Below are 16,681 nucleotides of genomic sequence, written 5' to 3'. Positions count from 1 at the left end.
TGAACAGGCTCCCACAAAGGGGGTTCTTTCCGGGGGTCCATTTTTAAGGATAAAATATCATAAGTTACGTTTAAACACAATAGTGTAGAGCAAACTCTTATAAATCTCATAATGTACACCCAATTAGTAAATTAAGCCCAACATATTTGATGTGGTAACAATCTGGAGGGTGGAAGAGTAGTAGGGGGTCTCTAAAGGACCCCTATTTCCGGGGGGGGGGGTCCATTTTAAAGAAAAACATACCCTAAGTTACGCTTAAACACAAAATAGTATCAAGTACACTCTTTTTAATGCCAATTGAACCCACTTATTTAAATAAGCCTTTTATATTTGATGTGGTAACAATATGGGGGGGGGGGTGGCGTGTAGAAGGGGGTTCTCTAAATGGCCCCCTATTTAAAAACAACACCAGTGAAATTTGCCTAAAGTTTATTCTTTGTTTGGTATGACCAGATTTTTATGAAGATTAAGTATATCTTGACCAAGAAAGTCAAACTCATTCATACAAACATCCAGCCACCAACTCCCCACCCCACCCCCAAACAGGGGGGGTGCCATTCAGGCGTTATGAGCATTTTGAGAATATAATGTGTAATGTATGATACTGTAATTTCAAATAATTATGATGCAACACATCTTACAACCTAAAACCAAAATTAATGTTAATTTGTTATTCCAAAACTCGATGGCAACAATACTGTGTGTGTGTGGGGGCTGGAAGAGGAAGTCTCTGAAGACCCCATATTTAATAGACGGGATGGGGTCTTTAGTCTTTAGGGGAATCTTATATTATACGGTTCCAAGCACTTGTTGGAAGTTACTTGAATGCAAGCCTACATTCCTGGATACCTTCTCCAATCTTGGGGTGTCTTCTGCTGAAACCCTGGAGGCAGACCTTGAAGAATATGTTGCCTTGCTGTATGGCATAAAGTGTAAAAGCTTCAACGAGGCCCGGTATATACTCTTTGATCGGAAATTTACCAAACAGAACAAGATCACTGATGTGTCATTGCTACCACCATGCCAGCATACACTGAGACTTCATATTTGGAGATCAAACTTTATCGCTAGAGAATGGCGCTCAGCAGTCCTTTGTAGAAGAGGCTGGAAACATTGCTGACAATGGATGGACAGAATCACTAGAACTGAGATGGCTCGAGAAGGTTATGCCTGATGATATGCAAGAACTGTTTATATATAGATCATGATTGTGAAGACTTTGTAGGCAACAGCGATGAAAGCGATACAGAGGATTAAGTAAGCATAATTGGTAGAACTTTAAAGCAAACTTTATAGTACAAACAAGTTTTTGTGCCCTATTTGAACCAAAGGGTATCATAATGGTATGAAGTATTTTCCTACAAATTACGGACCCAAATGCTTGGAACCGTATAATATAAGATTCCCTAAAGACTAAAGACCCCATCCGTCTATTAAATATGGGGTCTTCAGAGACTTCCTCTTCCAGCCCCCCCCCCCACACACACACAGTATTGTTGCCATCGAGTTTTGGAATAACAAATTAACATTAATTTTGGTTTTAGGTTGTAAGATGTGTTGCATCATAATTATTTGAAATTACAGTATCATACATTACACATTATATTCTCAAAATGCTCATAACGCCTGAATGGCACCCCCCTGTTTGGGGGTGGGGTGGGGAGTTGGTGGCTGGATGTTTGTATGAATGAGTTTGACTTTCTTGGTCAAGATATACTTAATCTTCATAAAAATCTGGTCATACCAAACAAAGAATAAACTTTAGGCAAATTTCACTGGTGTTGTTTTTAAATAGGGAGCCATTTACAGACCCCCTCATCTACACCCCACCCCCCATATTGTTACCACATCAAATATAAAAGGCTTATTTAAATAAGTGGGTTCAATTGGCATTAAAAAGAGTGTACTTGATACTATTTTGGGTTTAAGCGGAACTTAGGGTATGTTTTTCTTTAAAATGGACCCCCCCCCCGGAAGTAGGGGTCCTTTAGAGACCCCCCTACTACTCTTCCACCCTCCAGATTGTTACCACATCAAATATGTTGGGCTTAATTTACTAATTGGGTGTACATTATGAGATTTATAAGAGTTTGCTCTACACTATTGTGTTTAAACGTAACTTATGATATTTTATCCTTAAAAAATGGACCCCGGAAAGGACCCCCCTGTTGTGGGAGCCTGTTCAGGATAGGGGCTTGTTACCCAAGATATTCTTATTCCTCATGAAATTCTGATCTAGAAAAACCATATGGGATAAGTTTACGCTCCAAGTGACACCTAGCTCATCTACAGCCTGGTCTATACTTCAAAATCTTCAGAGGCACACCCCTACCCAAAAAAATGTGAGTACTTCCGGGATTACCGGTCAATGGAATGAATACGATACATATATATATAGTTTAATGTTCTTAAAAATAATAATGTTGCAAACATTGGAGCTTCTTACCAATCATGAAAATATGATGCCATAAAAATTATTACTTTATAGTACAACAGATAGAGATGCGATAAATGTGTAGAATACCTTTTGATACTGCTAGATGTGATACAAATCTTAGCATAAAACAATCTATTCAATTCATTTAATACAGGCGATTGTCACAAGGCACTATACATACATGTACACAATTGGGCTAGATTATAATATCCTGCTGTATCCGTGCACTTGTCTAAAAATTAGTGCGAATATTGGCTTTTGCTTTGGCTCCAATATTATGCCTGAAATTCCATTAATTTGCGCACAATAACATGTGAACTTGGTAGGGTGATAGAGAATAAGGACTTCTTGTGTTGAATAATTTGATGCCATGTTATTGGCACATTTGACATTATTTGCATATTCTTTTTATGTTCAAACCTTAACATTGTAGGGCCACCTTAATTACAAACCACGCAATGCCTACATTTTTTAATGTAAGACTTGGTGGCAGTCTAAGCTGGTGTTTATTGGTGTCAGGGGTATACAAGATCAGACATTGTAAAACAAGTGGGAGGACTTATTGCATATTAAGATGACTTAAGTATACCATATTGCACCCTGGGGCAGAGTTCTTAACAAACTTGTTGAGACTTGTTATGATGCAGAAATGATTATTTAACAAATGTCTATACTCAAATAAGTGCAAAATAATGTCATCATAAGTATATGCAAAAGAATACAACAATGATCTATGTGATATGGAAATTGATGGAATTGAAAAGAGTGAGATGAATAGTTCATTTACTTGGAATTGTTGTTGACCGTTGTTTAGTTTTAATACCTGTGTTGGTTTTTTATAATTCAAATATGAGGAAGAAAAATGCTGATCGAGTAGAAATTGAAAAAAAAAAGATAAAGAAGATAAAGTAATGATAAAGAGTATAACAAGAAACTAGAAAAAGAAAGAAAGGAGAGAGAATGAATGATTGAGAAAGAAAGAACATATATTTAAATGCAACAGACGTAATAGTACTGGCAGGCTCATTGGCTGCTTTACTATTCTAGGGTGTCACAATATCTGAGGTCACCTGTCAATCAGACTCAAAAATGATATGTTTATAAGTTATCAGTGTGCCTTATGGTTAGTTTTGCATCTTCATTCAAACATACAAACCATCTCAAAAGTTAGGTCTTAGTAATACAAATCACGCTTTCCTTAAGGCACAATGTCAACAATGCCTAGAAAAGTTGCCTTTTGCCTTGTAAAAGTACCATAATTTTTCGCCATTTTCTGCAAGTCATTTTCTCAAATGAAGGCACCAGATGAATCAATCTTTCTTTTACACATTACTAGCCAATCAAAGGCCGTGGGGAGTTTGATTGACAATGACGTCAGATGCATACTAGTCTTAGATTATAGTTCTTTATTTAAACCCCTGGACACCGTGTTGCGTTAATTGGCCAACATCCTTCCCCGCTCCCCTATTGCAATGTTGATTTGGACAAAATCATCATCATTTCTACTTTACAGTCTCCCAACATTGAAAAATGGGGGTGGGGAAGGGGCGAGTGTAATCTGAATGTGCATTTGCAACTATTATACAAAATAATACGGAACTATCACATATTTAACTTTGATTGCGTGCTTTTAACACCAGAACGTGCTGATGTGGCAACAAATTTCCGCCAAGGTTGTAGGCTTTAAACTATTTATGGTCAAACTTGCATTTGCAGGTGATCTTATTAATACCCTCCTTGATTGGTTCAAAAATGGACACAATATTCATTTTGGCCAATCGGCAGGTAGTTCTCAGGGGTTAAAGTAATACTAACCTCATTTTCTTTTGTACTATTTGCAGGCATCTTGGAGTACACATCCAACCACCTAGAGCCACAAGACTTCATACAGAGTCTACCCAATGATGGAATCCTGTCATTCTTCACGCCATATTTGGAGCAGAGTTGTCGTAGACACAAGGTCAAACTCCTGCAAAGCCAAGCTCTTACCATGGTAACAACTGACGATGCTACTAGTTAATGTTGATATTGTTTTGTTTTGTTCGTTGAATCACAATGTTGTTTATCTGAGTTCTTTTAACCACATTGATATGATGAAGACAGCTTTATTAAAACGAGGATTTGACAGCTTAGGCCAAAAAAAAAAAGTTGTTTGCTTGCCCTCAACCGACCGACCCTAATTTTGGAAATCAGAAAAAAGTTTTTTTTTCTATTTACTGTACAAAAGAATACCGACCCTAATTTTGGAAATTCCTGAAAAAGTTTTTTTTTTTCTTTTCAAATTTTGCATTCTGAAGATGTAAAAAAAAATGTATTTTGTTCAACATTTTAGTTGTTTTGTAATGTTAGTTGATTCATTTTGACACCAAAATTGTCTGATTTTTCATATTTTGAGCCTTAATTAATTACAAACAGTAGAGTTGGTTAGTAATTAAAAAAAAAAAAAAAAAAAGAAATCCCGACCGACCTACCCAATTGTTAAAATTCAATTGAGGGCAAGCAAACAATTTTTTTTCTTGGCCTTACTAAAACCAAGATTTGACAGTGTTCATACTAAAATCAGGATTAGAGGGCATGGTGGGGTAAAGGTAGAGGCTTCAACTCATAATCACTGGATAGCTTGAGGTTGTGGGTTTGAATCCCTGCAGCATCAACTTGTTGTTCACTTCGGTAAGGTGCTTTGTCTCGCCTGGGGGAAAATGTTAAAAACATCAAAATTTGCTCCTAATCAGACTCCATTCGGGGGAACTGAACAACCTGGCCCCCCACTTTCAATGTGCTGTGCACGCCACTGCTATGCAACAGTTGCACCGTTGTTGACGTGAAAGGATATTGATATCTCAGTGGCAGCGGAAAAAGTTGTAAGTTTGCTGGTATCTTACTTTGAAGTACACATTGAATCACAAACATTTATTTTAATGATTGACCCAATTGGGTGACTTATAAAGGTCATGTCTCAGGTGTCAATCACAATTATTGGAGGCACTTTAATTATGGAAAAAGTTGGTCAACTTTTGAATTCAGAATTGGGCAACTTGGTCTGATTTTTGAGCAGATGGCTATAGAATGCCATTTGTAAAATTTCACACTGATGTGGCAACAGCTAATAATAGGGTGTGTATTTAGTTTTGATTTACTTAAATCTCTTGGACATTCATAGTAATTGGCTTTACAATCAGCAAACTACACCATCAGCTGTCTATTGCTGATAACTCAGTACTTCAACAGGTGGCTAATGCTAGGAGCTCATAACTTATCAGCTATCTTCTGTAATTAACAAACTACACCTTCAGCTATCTACTGCTGATAACTTGCTAATTTATCAGTTATCAGCTATCTTCTGCTATTAGCAAACTACTCCATCTACTGCAAAGCTACTGCTGACAACTTAGTACTTTTACCACTATCTGATGCTGGGAGTTCATTACTTGTCAGCTATTTTCTGCTATTAGCAAACTACATCATCAGCTATCTACTGCTGATATACTTGCTACTTTATCAGTTATCTGATGCTGGGATCTCACGAAGTATCAGCTATCTTCTGATATTAGCAAACTACACAATCAGCTATACTGCTGATACCTCACTACTTCTACAACTATCTGATGCTGGGAGTTCATTACTTGTCAGCTATTGTCTGCTATTAGCAAACTACATCATCAGCTATCTACTACTGATAACTTGCTACGTTATCAGTTATCTGATGCTGGGATCTCACGAAGTATCAGCTATCTTCTGATATTAGCAAACTACACAATCAGCTATACTGCTGATACCTCACTACTTCTACAACTATCTGATGCTGGGAGTTCATTACTTGTCAGCTATTTTCTGCTATTAGCAAACTACATCATCAGCTATCTACTGCTGATAACTTGCTACTTTATCAGTTATCTGATGCTGGGAGCTCACGAAGTATCAGCTATCTTCTGATATTAGCAAACTACACAATCAGCTATATACTGCTGATACCTCACTACTTCTACAACTATCTGATGCTGGGAGTTCATTACTTGTCAGCTATTTTCTGCTATTAGAAAACTACATCATCAGCTATCTACTGCTGATATAATATCAGTTATCTGATGCTGGGATCTCATGAAGTATCAGCTATCTTCTGATATTAGCAAACTACACCATCAGCTATATACTGCTGATAGCTTCCTGCTTCTACAACTATCTGATGCTGGGAGTTCATTACTTGTCAGCTATTTTCTGCTATTAGAAAACTACATCATCAGCTATCTACTGCTGATATAATATCAGTTATCTGATGCTGGGATCTCATGAAGTATCAGCTATCTTCTGATATTAGCAAACTACACCATCAGCTATATACTGCTGATAGCTTCCTGCTTCTACAACTATCTGATGCTGGGAGTTCATTACTTGTCAGCTATTTTCTGCTATTAGAAAACTACATCATCAGCTATCTACTGCTGATATAATATCAGTTATCTGATGCTGGGATCTCATGAAGTATCAGCTATCTTCTGATATTAGCAAACTACACCATCAGCTATATACTGCTGATAGCTTCCTGCTTCTACAACTATCTGATGCTGGGAGTTCATTACTTGTCAGCTATTTTCTGCTATTAGAAAACTACATCATCAGCTATCTACTGCTGATATAATATCAGTTATCTGATGCTGGGATCTCATGAAGTATCAGCTATCTTCTGATATTAGCAAACTACACCATCAGCTATATACTGCTGATAGCTTCCTGCTTCTACAACTATCTGATGCTGGGAGTTCATTACTTGTCAGCTATTTTCTGCTATTAGAAAACTACATCATCAGCTATCTACTGCTGATATAATATCAGTTATCTGATGCTGGGATCTCATGAAGTATCAGCTATCTTCTGATATTAGCAAACTACACCATCAGCTATATACTGCTGATAGCTTCCTGCTTTCATTAGCTATCTGATACTAGAAACTCACAACTTTATCTTCTGCAATTAGCAAACTACACCATCAAATAGCTATCGACTGCTGATACTTAAATGACTTAAACAGTCTACTATTGATAGTTTATTACTCAAACTTAATAAATCCTAACTAGCAACCAAATTCTGTCTCTTGACAACCTTAATATACTGGAATATTTTTATACTATGACTTGTTGAAAGAATGTCACCATCTAAGTGCCATAGGAATTTGTCATTGCATCCTGCTACTACTACCTCAAGTGCTGAATTTGAATAAGTGAAATGAGTAAATAAACTATACAGATTAATCATTTATGAAAAATCAAATATATCGCTTATTCTACAAAATCCGGTGCCAATCCACTATAAAAATTGAAAAAAATAAAGTTGTTCAAAATGGCCTGCTTTTTGTGTTTTTTAAGAGTAAATGTATCACTACTTTCAGATGTAAAAAATTGCCAACACCACTTGCATATTTTTCTTTCAGGAAGTCATGATGTTTTTTAACACTAAAACTCAATGTAATGTGAGCTACGTTACCGACTATAAAATGGGCTGGTTTTACTCAATCCAAGGTCATAAAATGCAAACTAAAGATCACTTGAGTGAAATGTAAAACCGATTTCACCATTTCATCGAAGTTTTGAAGATGTGTAAATGAGTGTGTAACATAGCTCACAGTAACATAGTTCACAGGTTTTTAATATTTTTAATGTGATTTGCGAATGTTAGAACGTTATGTCGGTTAATTCTAATATAAATGGGGTTCGACCACTGGTAGCTTTCACATATTATTAGGAAGTACATGTAATACAAGTGCATACTATAGAATCCTAGTAACGTAGCTCACCAATCTTAACATGGTCTGTCAAAATTTCAAATGTTTACAACATTTCTATGCCAAAAATGCTACAGCATCATGAGTTTTAAAAACCTATGAGTTTTTCCTTTCAAAAACCGCAAATTACATTGATACCTTTGTTTTACTTCTTTCCAATAACGTGTGTTAAAAAAGGGTACCGTAGCTCACAGCGTTTTGGTGGAAAGTGCAATTTATTTTAGAATTACACAAAGACGTTTTAATCACTAAAAAATAATGTTGATAAACAATATGATGGTGCGTTATCTAATTAAAAAACAACAAATATGTAAAGAAATCGCATTTATTCAAAGAAAATATTCAGGGTCAGATATGACACTTGAGCAGTGGAAACGCATTTTTAGCGATTTTTGAGCCTTTGCAAGGGTTAATCAGGCTGAAGAAAGCATTTAAGGTACGGACAACTATATATGTCCGTGTGGATCTCGTTGAGTTCTACCAGAAAAACAACATATTTGATGCCCTAAATGCTCGACAAAGTGTTTGTGGACCAAAGAATGGAAAAAAGGCTATTGGCACCGGATTTCGTAGAATGAGCGATATGTATTATACAGTTTTAAGAATATATTTTAAAAGCACTTGCTGTTGTTGGTATTTTACTTTATTTGAATTTTATCATCAATTACCAAATTCTTTGCTCTTTAAATTTTGTTTTTCCTTGAAATTTGCTTGGTTATGGTTTGTTTATTGCCTAAAGTTTTGTGTAAAATTCATCTTGTAATCATCACTAACTCAGGTGGTATGCGCTGTGCATTCTCTAAATTCAGTAAATTTCCATCGTCAACCGTGTAATCGAATGGGATTTTTTTGAAATTTTAAAACGCTTGAAATATCACAAACAAATAGGCCTATGTTAGTAAATAATATAAATAAAAGCTAAAACTGTTGGGGTTCGATAATGAACCCCACAAAACAAACCAAGTATATGGGAAAATGCCATACGGCCGAGCGGTTTTGCCGGCTCTCTCCGACCATCATGCCACTCGCCGCCTGACTAACTTTCCATATGAACACCAACATAAAAGAAACTCACGAAAAAGGGACTCTGACTTCACACATTACTTGTGAAAGTAATTTATGACTGTTTTTTAAATAATTATTCTTTTGTTTTTGTCCAATTTTATTATCCATTTCTTATTTAGGTTTTTCTTGCTATAGTTTATATCTTGTTTGCTATTATACTTGGCTGAGGAACATTTAACAAATATTATTAATCTATGTTGGCAAGAATGAGAAGTAAATACATTCGTATATGATTTTCACTTCTGATATTAGCAAACTACACCATCAGCTATATACTGCTGATACCTCACTACTTGTACAACTATCTGATGCTGGGAGTTCATTACTTGTCAGCTATTGTCTGCTATTAGCAAACTACATCATCAGCTATCTACTACTGATAACTTGCTACGTTATCAGTTATCTGATGCTGGGATCTCACGAAGTATCAGCTATCTTCTGATATTAGCAAACTACACAATCAGCTATACTGCTGATACCTCACTACTTCTACAACTATCTGATGCTGGGAGTTCATTACTTGTCAGCTATTTTCTGCTATTAGCAAACTACATCATCAGCTATCTACTGCTGATAACTTGCTACTTTATCAGTTATCTGATGCTGGGAGCTCACGAAGTATCAGCTATCTTCTGATATTAGCAAACTACACAATCAGCTATATACTGCTGATACCTCACTACTTGTACAACTATCTGATGCTGGGAGTTCATTACTTGTCAGCTATTGTCTGCTATTAGCAAACTACATCATCAGCTATCTACTGCTGATATAATATCAGTTATCTGATGCTGGGATCTCATGAAGTATCAGCTATCTTCTGATATTAGCAAACTACACCATCAGCTATATACTGCTGATAACGCACTACTTCTACAACTATCTGATGCTGGGAGTTCATTACTTGTCAGCTATTTTCTGCTATTAGCAAACTACATCATCAGCTATCTACTGCTGATAACTTGCTACTTTATCAGTTATCTGATGCTGGGAGCTCACGAAGTATCAGCTATCTTAGGCTATTAGCAAACTACTCCATCGGCTATCTACTGCTGATAACTTCCTACTTCTACAACTATCACATGCTGGGAACTCATTACTTGTCAGCTATTTTCTGATATTAGCAAACTACTCCACCTATCTACCGCTGATAACTTCCTACTTTCATTAGCTATCTGATGCTGGGAGTTCATTATTTGTCAGCTATTTTCTGATATTAGCAAACTACACCATCAGCTATCTACTGCTAGTGCTAATAGCTTGCTACTTTCATTAGTTTGCAATTAATTAGCAAACTGTACCATCAAATAGCTATCGACTGCTGATACTGAAATGACTTCAACAGTCTACTATTGATAGTTTATTACTCAAACTTAGTTAATAAATCCTAACTAGCAACCAAATTCTGTCTCTTGACAACAGTAATCTACTGTAATAATTTTATACTATGACTTCTTGAAAGAATGTCACCATCTAAGTGCCATAGGAATTTGTCATTGCATCCTGCTACTACTACCTCAAGTGCTGAATTTGAATAAGTGAAATGAGTAAATAAACTATACAGATTAATCATTTATGAAAAATCAAATATGTATTATTCAGTTTTAAGAATATATTTTAAAAGCACTTGCTGTTGTTGGTATTTTACTTTATTTGAATTTTATCATCAATTACCAAATTCTTTGCTTTTTAAATTTTGTTTTCCTTGAAATTTGCTTGGTTATGGTTTGTTTATTGCCTAAAGTTTTGTGTAAAATTCATCTTGTAATCATCACTGACTCAGGTGGTATGCGCCGTGCATTCTCTAAATTCAGTAAATTTCCATCGTCAACCGTGTAATTGAATGGGATTTTTTTGAAATTTTAAAACGCTTGAAATATCACAAACAAATAGGCCTATGTTAGTAAATAATATAAATACAAGCTAAAACCGTTGGGGTTCGATAATGAACCCCACAAAACAAACCAAGTATATGGGAAAATGCCATACGGCCGAGTGGTTTTGCCGGCTCTCTCCGACCATCATGCCACTCGCCGCCTGACTAACTTTCTATATGAACACCAACATAAAAGAGACTCACGAAAAAGGGACTCTGACTTCACACATTACTTGTGAAAGTGATTTATGACTGTGTTTTTTAATTATTCTTTTAATTTTGTCCAATTTTATTATCCATTTCTTATTTAGGTTTTTCTTGCTATAGTTTATGTCTTTGGTTAGCAAATGTTCTCAGTACAGATCCAAATAAGTAAAATTAGGTACTCACTAGAAATATTTCGATTCCTATCAGGAATCTTGTTCACTCTGGTTTGGTGAGTGGTGGTGTTTCTAGTTGTTATCGGCAATCTTTGTGACTGATCTTGATGACGTTTACATGGGTTGCTTGCCGATAGATGATCTGATCAATCGAAATATTTCTAGTGAGTACCTAATTTTACTTATTTGGATCTGTACTGAGAACATTTGCTAACCAGTGATTTATGAACGATCCTGATGAATTTGTTCAGAGTTTATATCTTGTTTGCTATTATACTTGGGTGAGGAACATTTTAACAAATATTATTAATCTATGTTGGCAAGAATGAGCAGTAAATAAATTCGTATATGATTTTCACTGTAAATTAACTTTGGGCCACGAGTGAGAGGGATCAATTACTTCTGTAAATCAGTCTGGCAACTTGAAAATGGTGGAAATTTTATTGATGCAATAGAACATTGAATGCAATTTAATTTTAAATATTTATGTTTTCACACATATTGCTTTTGTTTATATAGGTAATTTGCTAATTTCTAAATATTGAACATTATAATTGCCGAAGACATTTGCAGAAGACATATGTTGGTAGTCAGTGTCCCTGCAATAACATAGTAAAAAATAGCAATGTTAATTAAAATGCACTTTGTTGAACTATGCACAGACATTCAAAGTCCAGAAAGTCTTAGACATTCAGGCAAAAGACTGAATAATTAAATAATGTTAAAGATTAAAATGTTCCAAATCAAAGATTTGTATTTATAGGAAGTTCAAATATAATTTTTATAAACATAATTATTGGTGCTTGTGAGTTGTATTTGTCACAAAATTTAATACCAAAGCTTTTGAAAGTAATACTACGTGATAATTTTTTAGACAAATATTAACCATAATTATATTCTGTGTCATATACATTTTCACTCTAATATGCTATCAATGGCATTCTGTCTGAATCTCTGTGTCTCATTTCTCAATCTCATTCATGTCAGAGACTATATAATTATTTGGGTTGCGCTCTCTCTCTTTCACATTTCTCTGTCCAAGTCTCACAGTCTCCTGTCGCCTCTTCTGCGTATGGCTGTCTCTATCTGTCTCTCTCTCTGTCTGTCTTTTTGTTAGTCTTTCATTTCTCTCTGTCCATCCCTGTCTTTCTGTCTGTCTGCCTGCCATAGTGTCTGCATGTATATCTCAGGTGATTATCATATAAATACAACACAAAAAGGAAGGCCTCACCCAAAGGCTGACAGTAAAATTGTTCACTTGATTGTTGGGAGTGGCCTTCTTGTCCTTGTTCTTTGTCTTCAAATCTGTTTCTCACTTCTCTTTTCATACAGGCCAGCATGCTTATATAGGCTTTTTAGCCTGGCTTGAGCATTTTGTTTGAGCCTGGTCCCATCAGGGCGACCTTTTAAACAAACAATGAAACAAACTTAAGTAACCCATCATGAATCTAAACCTGCTTAATTATTTGATTGATACGGTTGTGTGCAGAATCTTGTTAGCTTCAATTTTATACCACATTTGCTACCAAAATTGAAACAAAGGAAATTGACAAAGATTAATAAAAAGGTACATGAAATTTGGTGTATTTGTAAAAGTTGTCAAGGGCTGTAGAGGTAAATTGGATAGCGTGAACATGACATCGCCCAAAACGACCGCTAGGTATAGTATTGATCGCATAATGCCCTCGTATACAGCAGCCGCTGTTGCATAGTGTTATAACAATCCATGAGTTTCAAATTAACAAGTGAATAAACCGCGCACGTGGGATAGTTGACAGGGGCTCGTCGAGAGCAAGCGAGCGTGGCGATGTCTAGAATTCCAACTGAGTGATCGTTTTTGCAACTTTTGAAAATGTACGAAATTTCAAATACTGGTATCAATCTTTGTCAATTAAGATGTTTTGGTAGCAATTGCAGCATCAAATTAGAGCTAACAAGATGCTGCAGATAACCGTGACAATCAAATTGTCATAACACAAACAGGAAAGAAAAAGAGCAAGGTACACCAACTTGATGTGGGGAAACAAGTAAAATACAGACTAGACATACAGTATGTAGGGGGGAGGGACAAAAACAGCAAATGTAGGCATAAGAAGTAGGCAAAGTTCGATAGCAAATAATTACCAGTTCCACAGAGTGCTAAACCGGCAAAAACAACAAGGATCAATGGGAATACAAACGTGCACTAGAACGAGTGATGAAAATCACTGTGCACATAAACAGACACGGTAAACCAAACAATTAGTGTAGGCACAAAAACAGGCCACGTTCGATGGCCAAAAATGGCCAATTCCAGAGCCAAACAAACAAAACCAAACAGACAAAAAAATTACTGATGTTTCGAGCAGATAACCTGCTCTTCAGGGACAAACAACAAAATATAAAGCAAACAACAAGAACTACATGCTGTAGTTTAAACATGAACAGGTTTGGATTTATGACAGATTATGTAAGTGAGGACTTTCTTTTTATGTTGTGTTTATCTCTCTTGGACTAATTTCTTTCCTTTTCATTTTGACGCTCGGACGACATACCGGTGTATCAGCCATTTTTGACAAAATGAGATTAGATAAGTTTCATAATCCATGTATGAAGCTCTACCAATTCTGACAAACTTTCTAGACATACATGTCATTAATTAATAAAGTATTATCACTAATTAGGTTGGGCGTATCTCACTCAATGGAATTATTGTGTACAACATTCCCCGTGTTTTGGACGACATAGTGGCGTATCAGTGATATACGCCACTATGTCGTGAATATGTGACATACACCACTCTTTTGGTATATTGCGGCTGTGGCCAATATGGATATGAATTCAACTATTATTCGACATACTGGTGTATCACATGTCCTATGTCAATTTCGAATGGAGAATAATTTTTCAAAAAATTTGACATACTAACGTATAAGTTAATGACTAATTACAATTAATTGGTGAATGACAACAATGTATTTTATACATTAAATGTAACTTAACATATTTATATTTTCATGTCCATTCAAGAAAAGGGGACATTTTAATCGAGGCAATGTATGGCAAATGGTTAAAAGTTGCAAAAACTATATTCAGATGCACTATGACATCCAAGCGACGATTTGTCACCTACATTAATACACACCAAGTGATTAACACTGCAAAATTATAATGTGAAGCTAAATTTATTTAAGCACTATTTGATTACTTTACGTTAATGTATATTAAAGTGGTAATTTTTTCTTATATATTTATTTTATAAATGTATTAATATTGATACAATGTTATAGAAAACTATGCAAATCAAGATATATTTTCAATTACTCTTGTACTTAAGATGAATAAATTATAAACTAATTTCAAGAAAAATATAGATGCTAACATGTGTGTTTTATTGTGAGCAATGAAAAAGGTGGTACTATACTATGTTCAGATTATAATTGGCAAAAATTATTCAGTTTTTGTTACTGCATGCATCAATAAAGTCTCAATTTGCTTGAGTAAATTCACATAAGCGCCCGCCATGCAGTCACGTTATGCAAATCGCAACTAAGGTAGGTACTGCACCCAACTGTGTGCATGTCATTCTAATGATTCTATTTCAATTCATGATGTTTAGAGTCTTTGCTAATTATAAGCTGAACAAAAAATATGTAACTTCTGATATCACATAATAATGAAACCATGAATAGGGCTATTCCAATTGAAATCCAAACACCTCCAATCAAAGACATGACCTTAATCTTTCACAAAAGGAGTATGTATTTCAAATTGAGTTACTCAATGGATGAGGTACCCTTGTGGTTGTCTGATGGGAATGTTCTTCCCTAAGAAGTTGTATTAAAGATGTTGCAAAATGAAGGTCCAATTGAAGCCATTTGGTGCATCATTTTTACACTATTATCACAAACTCAATTTGCAAAATTTTCAATTTTACACTGGTCTACTGACACTTTACAAAACTTGAGACTCATAATTTCTAAAATACATGGATTGATGTTGAAGTCCATAATACTGACTTTGGTGACAAAATGTGACGGGCTCTGTATGTCGGCGGGCCTGCAGCAATTTCCACAGGCTTTTGGGCCGAGAACCCGCCTTCAAGCAATGCTTTTTTAATCACAGGCCTATATATTATACTTATGATCCAACTGTGCGTTTATTAGGCATGGGCCTACTCAATAATGTACATTGTACAATTTAAAAATCCCCTTTTCTCTTCTCTTTTTCTGCTTTCCTCCTTTTCTCTCTTTCTCTTCACTCCTTTCTTTTTTTTTTTTTTTGGGGGGAGGAGCAGGTCCCATATCCAGGGCCGTTCCGACCATTAGGCCAGGTAAGGCGGTCGCCTAGGGCGGCAAACGCAGAGGGCGCAAAGAAAGGGCGAAAAAAAGAAAAAACGAGAATGGAGAAAGAAAAGGGAAGAAAAAATGATGGCGGATAAAAAGAAAAAAATGGGAGGGAAAATAAAAAGGGTGCGAAAAGAGAAACAGGAAACAGGGCGGAAAGGAAAAGGGGGACCTGAGAAAAAGAAAAGAAACAGTTCGGAGAAAAGGAAAGAAGACACGGGGCGGAGAAAAAGAAAGAAGAAACCGTGTACCTCCAAAATACCAAGTGCGAAGAAGAACAAAAAGGCTACAAAAAGTGGGATAAAAAATACAAAAAAGAAGGAAAACAGTCGTGGGCACTGGGCAGTATACAAAATAAAGGTCAAAACTGATGCGTTTTCAAGGGGGTATTCCCTTTAACACTTTTTGGTATGCTTTGGTGGGGCGGCAGGGAGAGGCTTTGCCTAGGGCGGCAAAATCCCTAAGAACGGACCTGCCCATATCTGTGCCTGGCAGGGGATATATACACCAATCCGAGAAGCGTTTACTGTATTTGGCCCTCTATTGACGGCAACACAGATGTACCAGAGCGGGAGATTTAATTCGTAATTCAATACTCATTATTGTGTATTGAATATCACTGTTGTGTACAATTCCCGGTACAATTCTGTATAGCACACAATAAATAATGGTTAGAACCCCCGACCTCGGGACACCGCAGTTTTACATCGGGGACACCGCAGTAATGGCGAAGTCGGATAGGTGTATATATATATATATATATATATATCAGTCTGCATACAAAGTAAAAGGCACTATCAGCTGCTAATTAACAACGCATAT

At 36.0% G+C, this 16,681-nt stretch overlaps 1 protein-coding gene across 1 annotated transcript in view; it reads left to right on the top strand.

Annotated features, from left to right (window-relative positions):
- LOC140167562 (BLOC-2 complex member HPS3-like) overlaps positions 1-4,688 on the top strand; it is a 32,907-nt gene extending 28,219 nt beyond the window's left edge. Inside the window, exon 11 of the mRNA XM_072190863.1 lies at positions 4,279-4,688. Coding sequence (XP_072046964.1) covers positions 4,279-4,457 — 179 coding nt within the window. The 3' untranslated portion in view covers positions 4,458-4,688. The remainder of the gene's footprint in view (positions 1-4,278) is intronic.
- The last annotated feature ends 11,993 nt before the right edge of the window (positions 4,689-16,681 follow it).

This window comes from Amphiura filiformis, chromosome 13, assembly GCF_039555335.1.
Source record: "Amphiura filiformis chromosome 13, Afil_fr2py, whole genome shotgun sequence".
In the NCBI taxonomy this organism is placed as follows: Eukaryota; Metazoa; Echinodermata; class Ophiuroidea; order Amphilepidida; family Amphiuridae; genus Amphiura; species Amphiura filiformis.
This window is presented reverse-complemented; position numbering and strand designations above follow the sequence as displayed.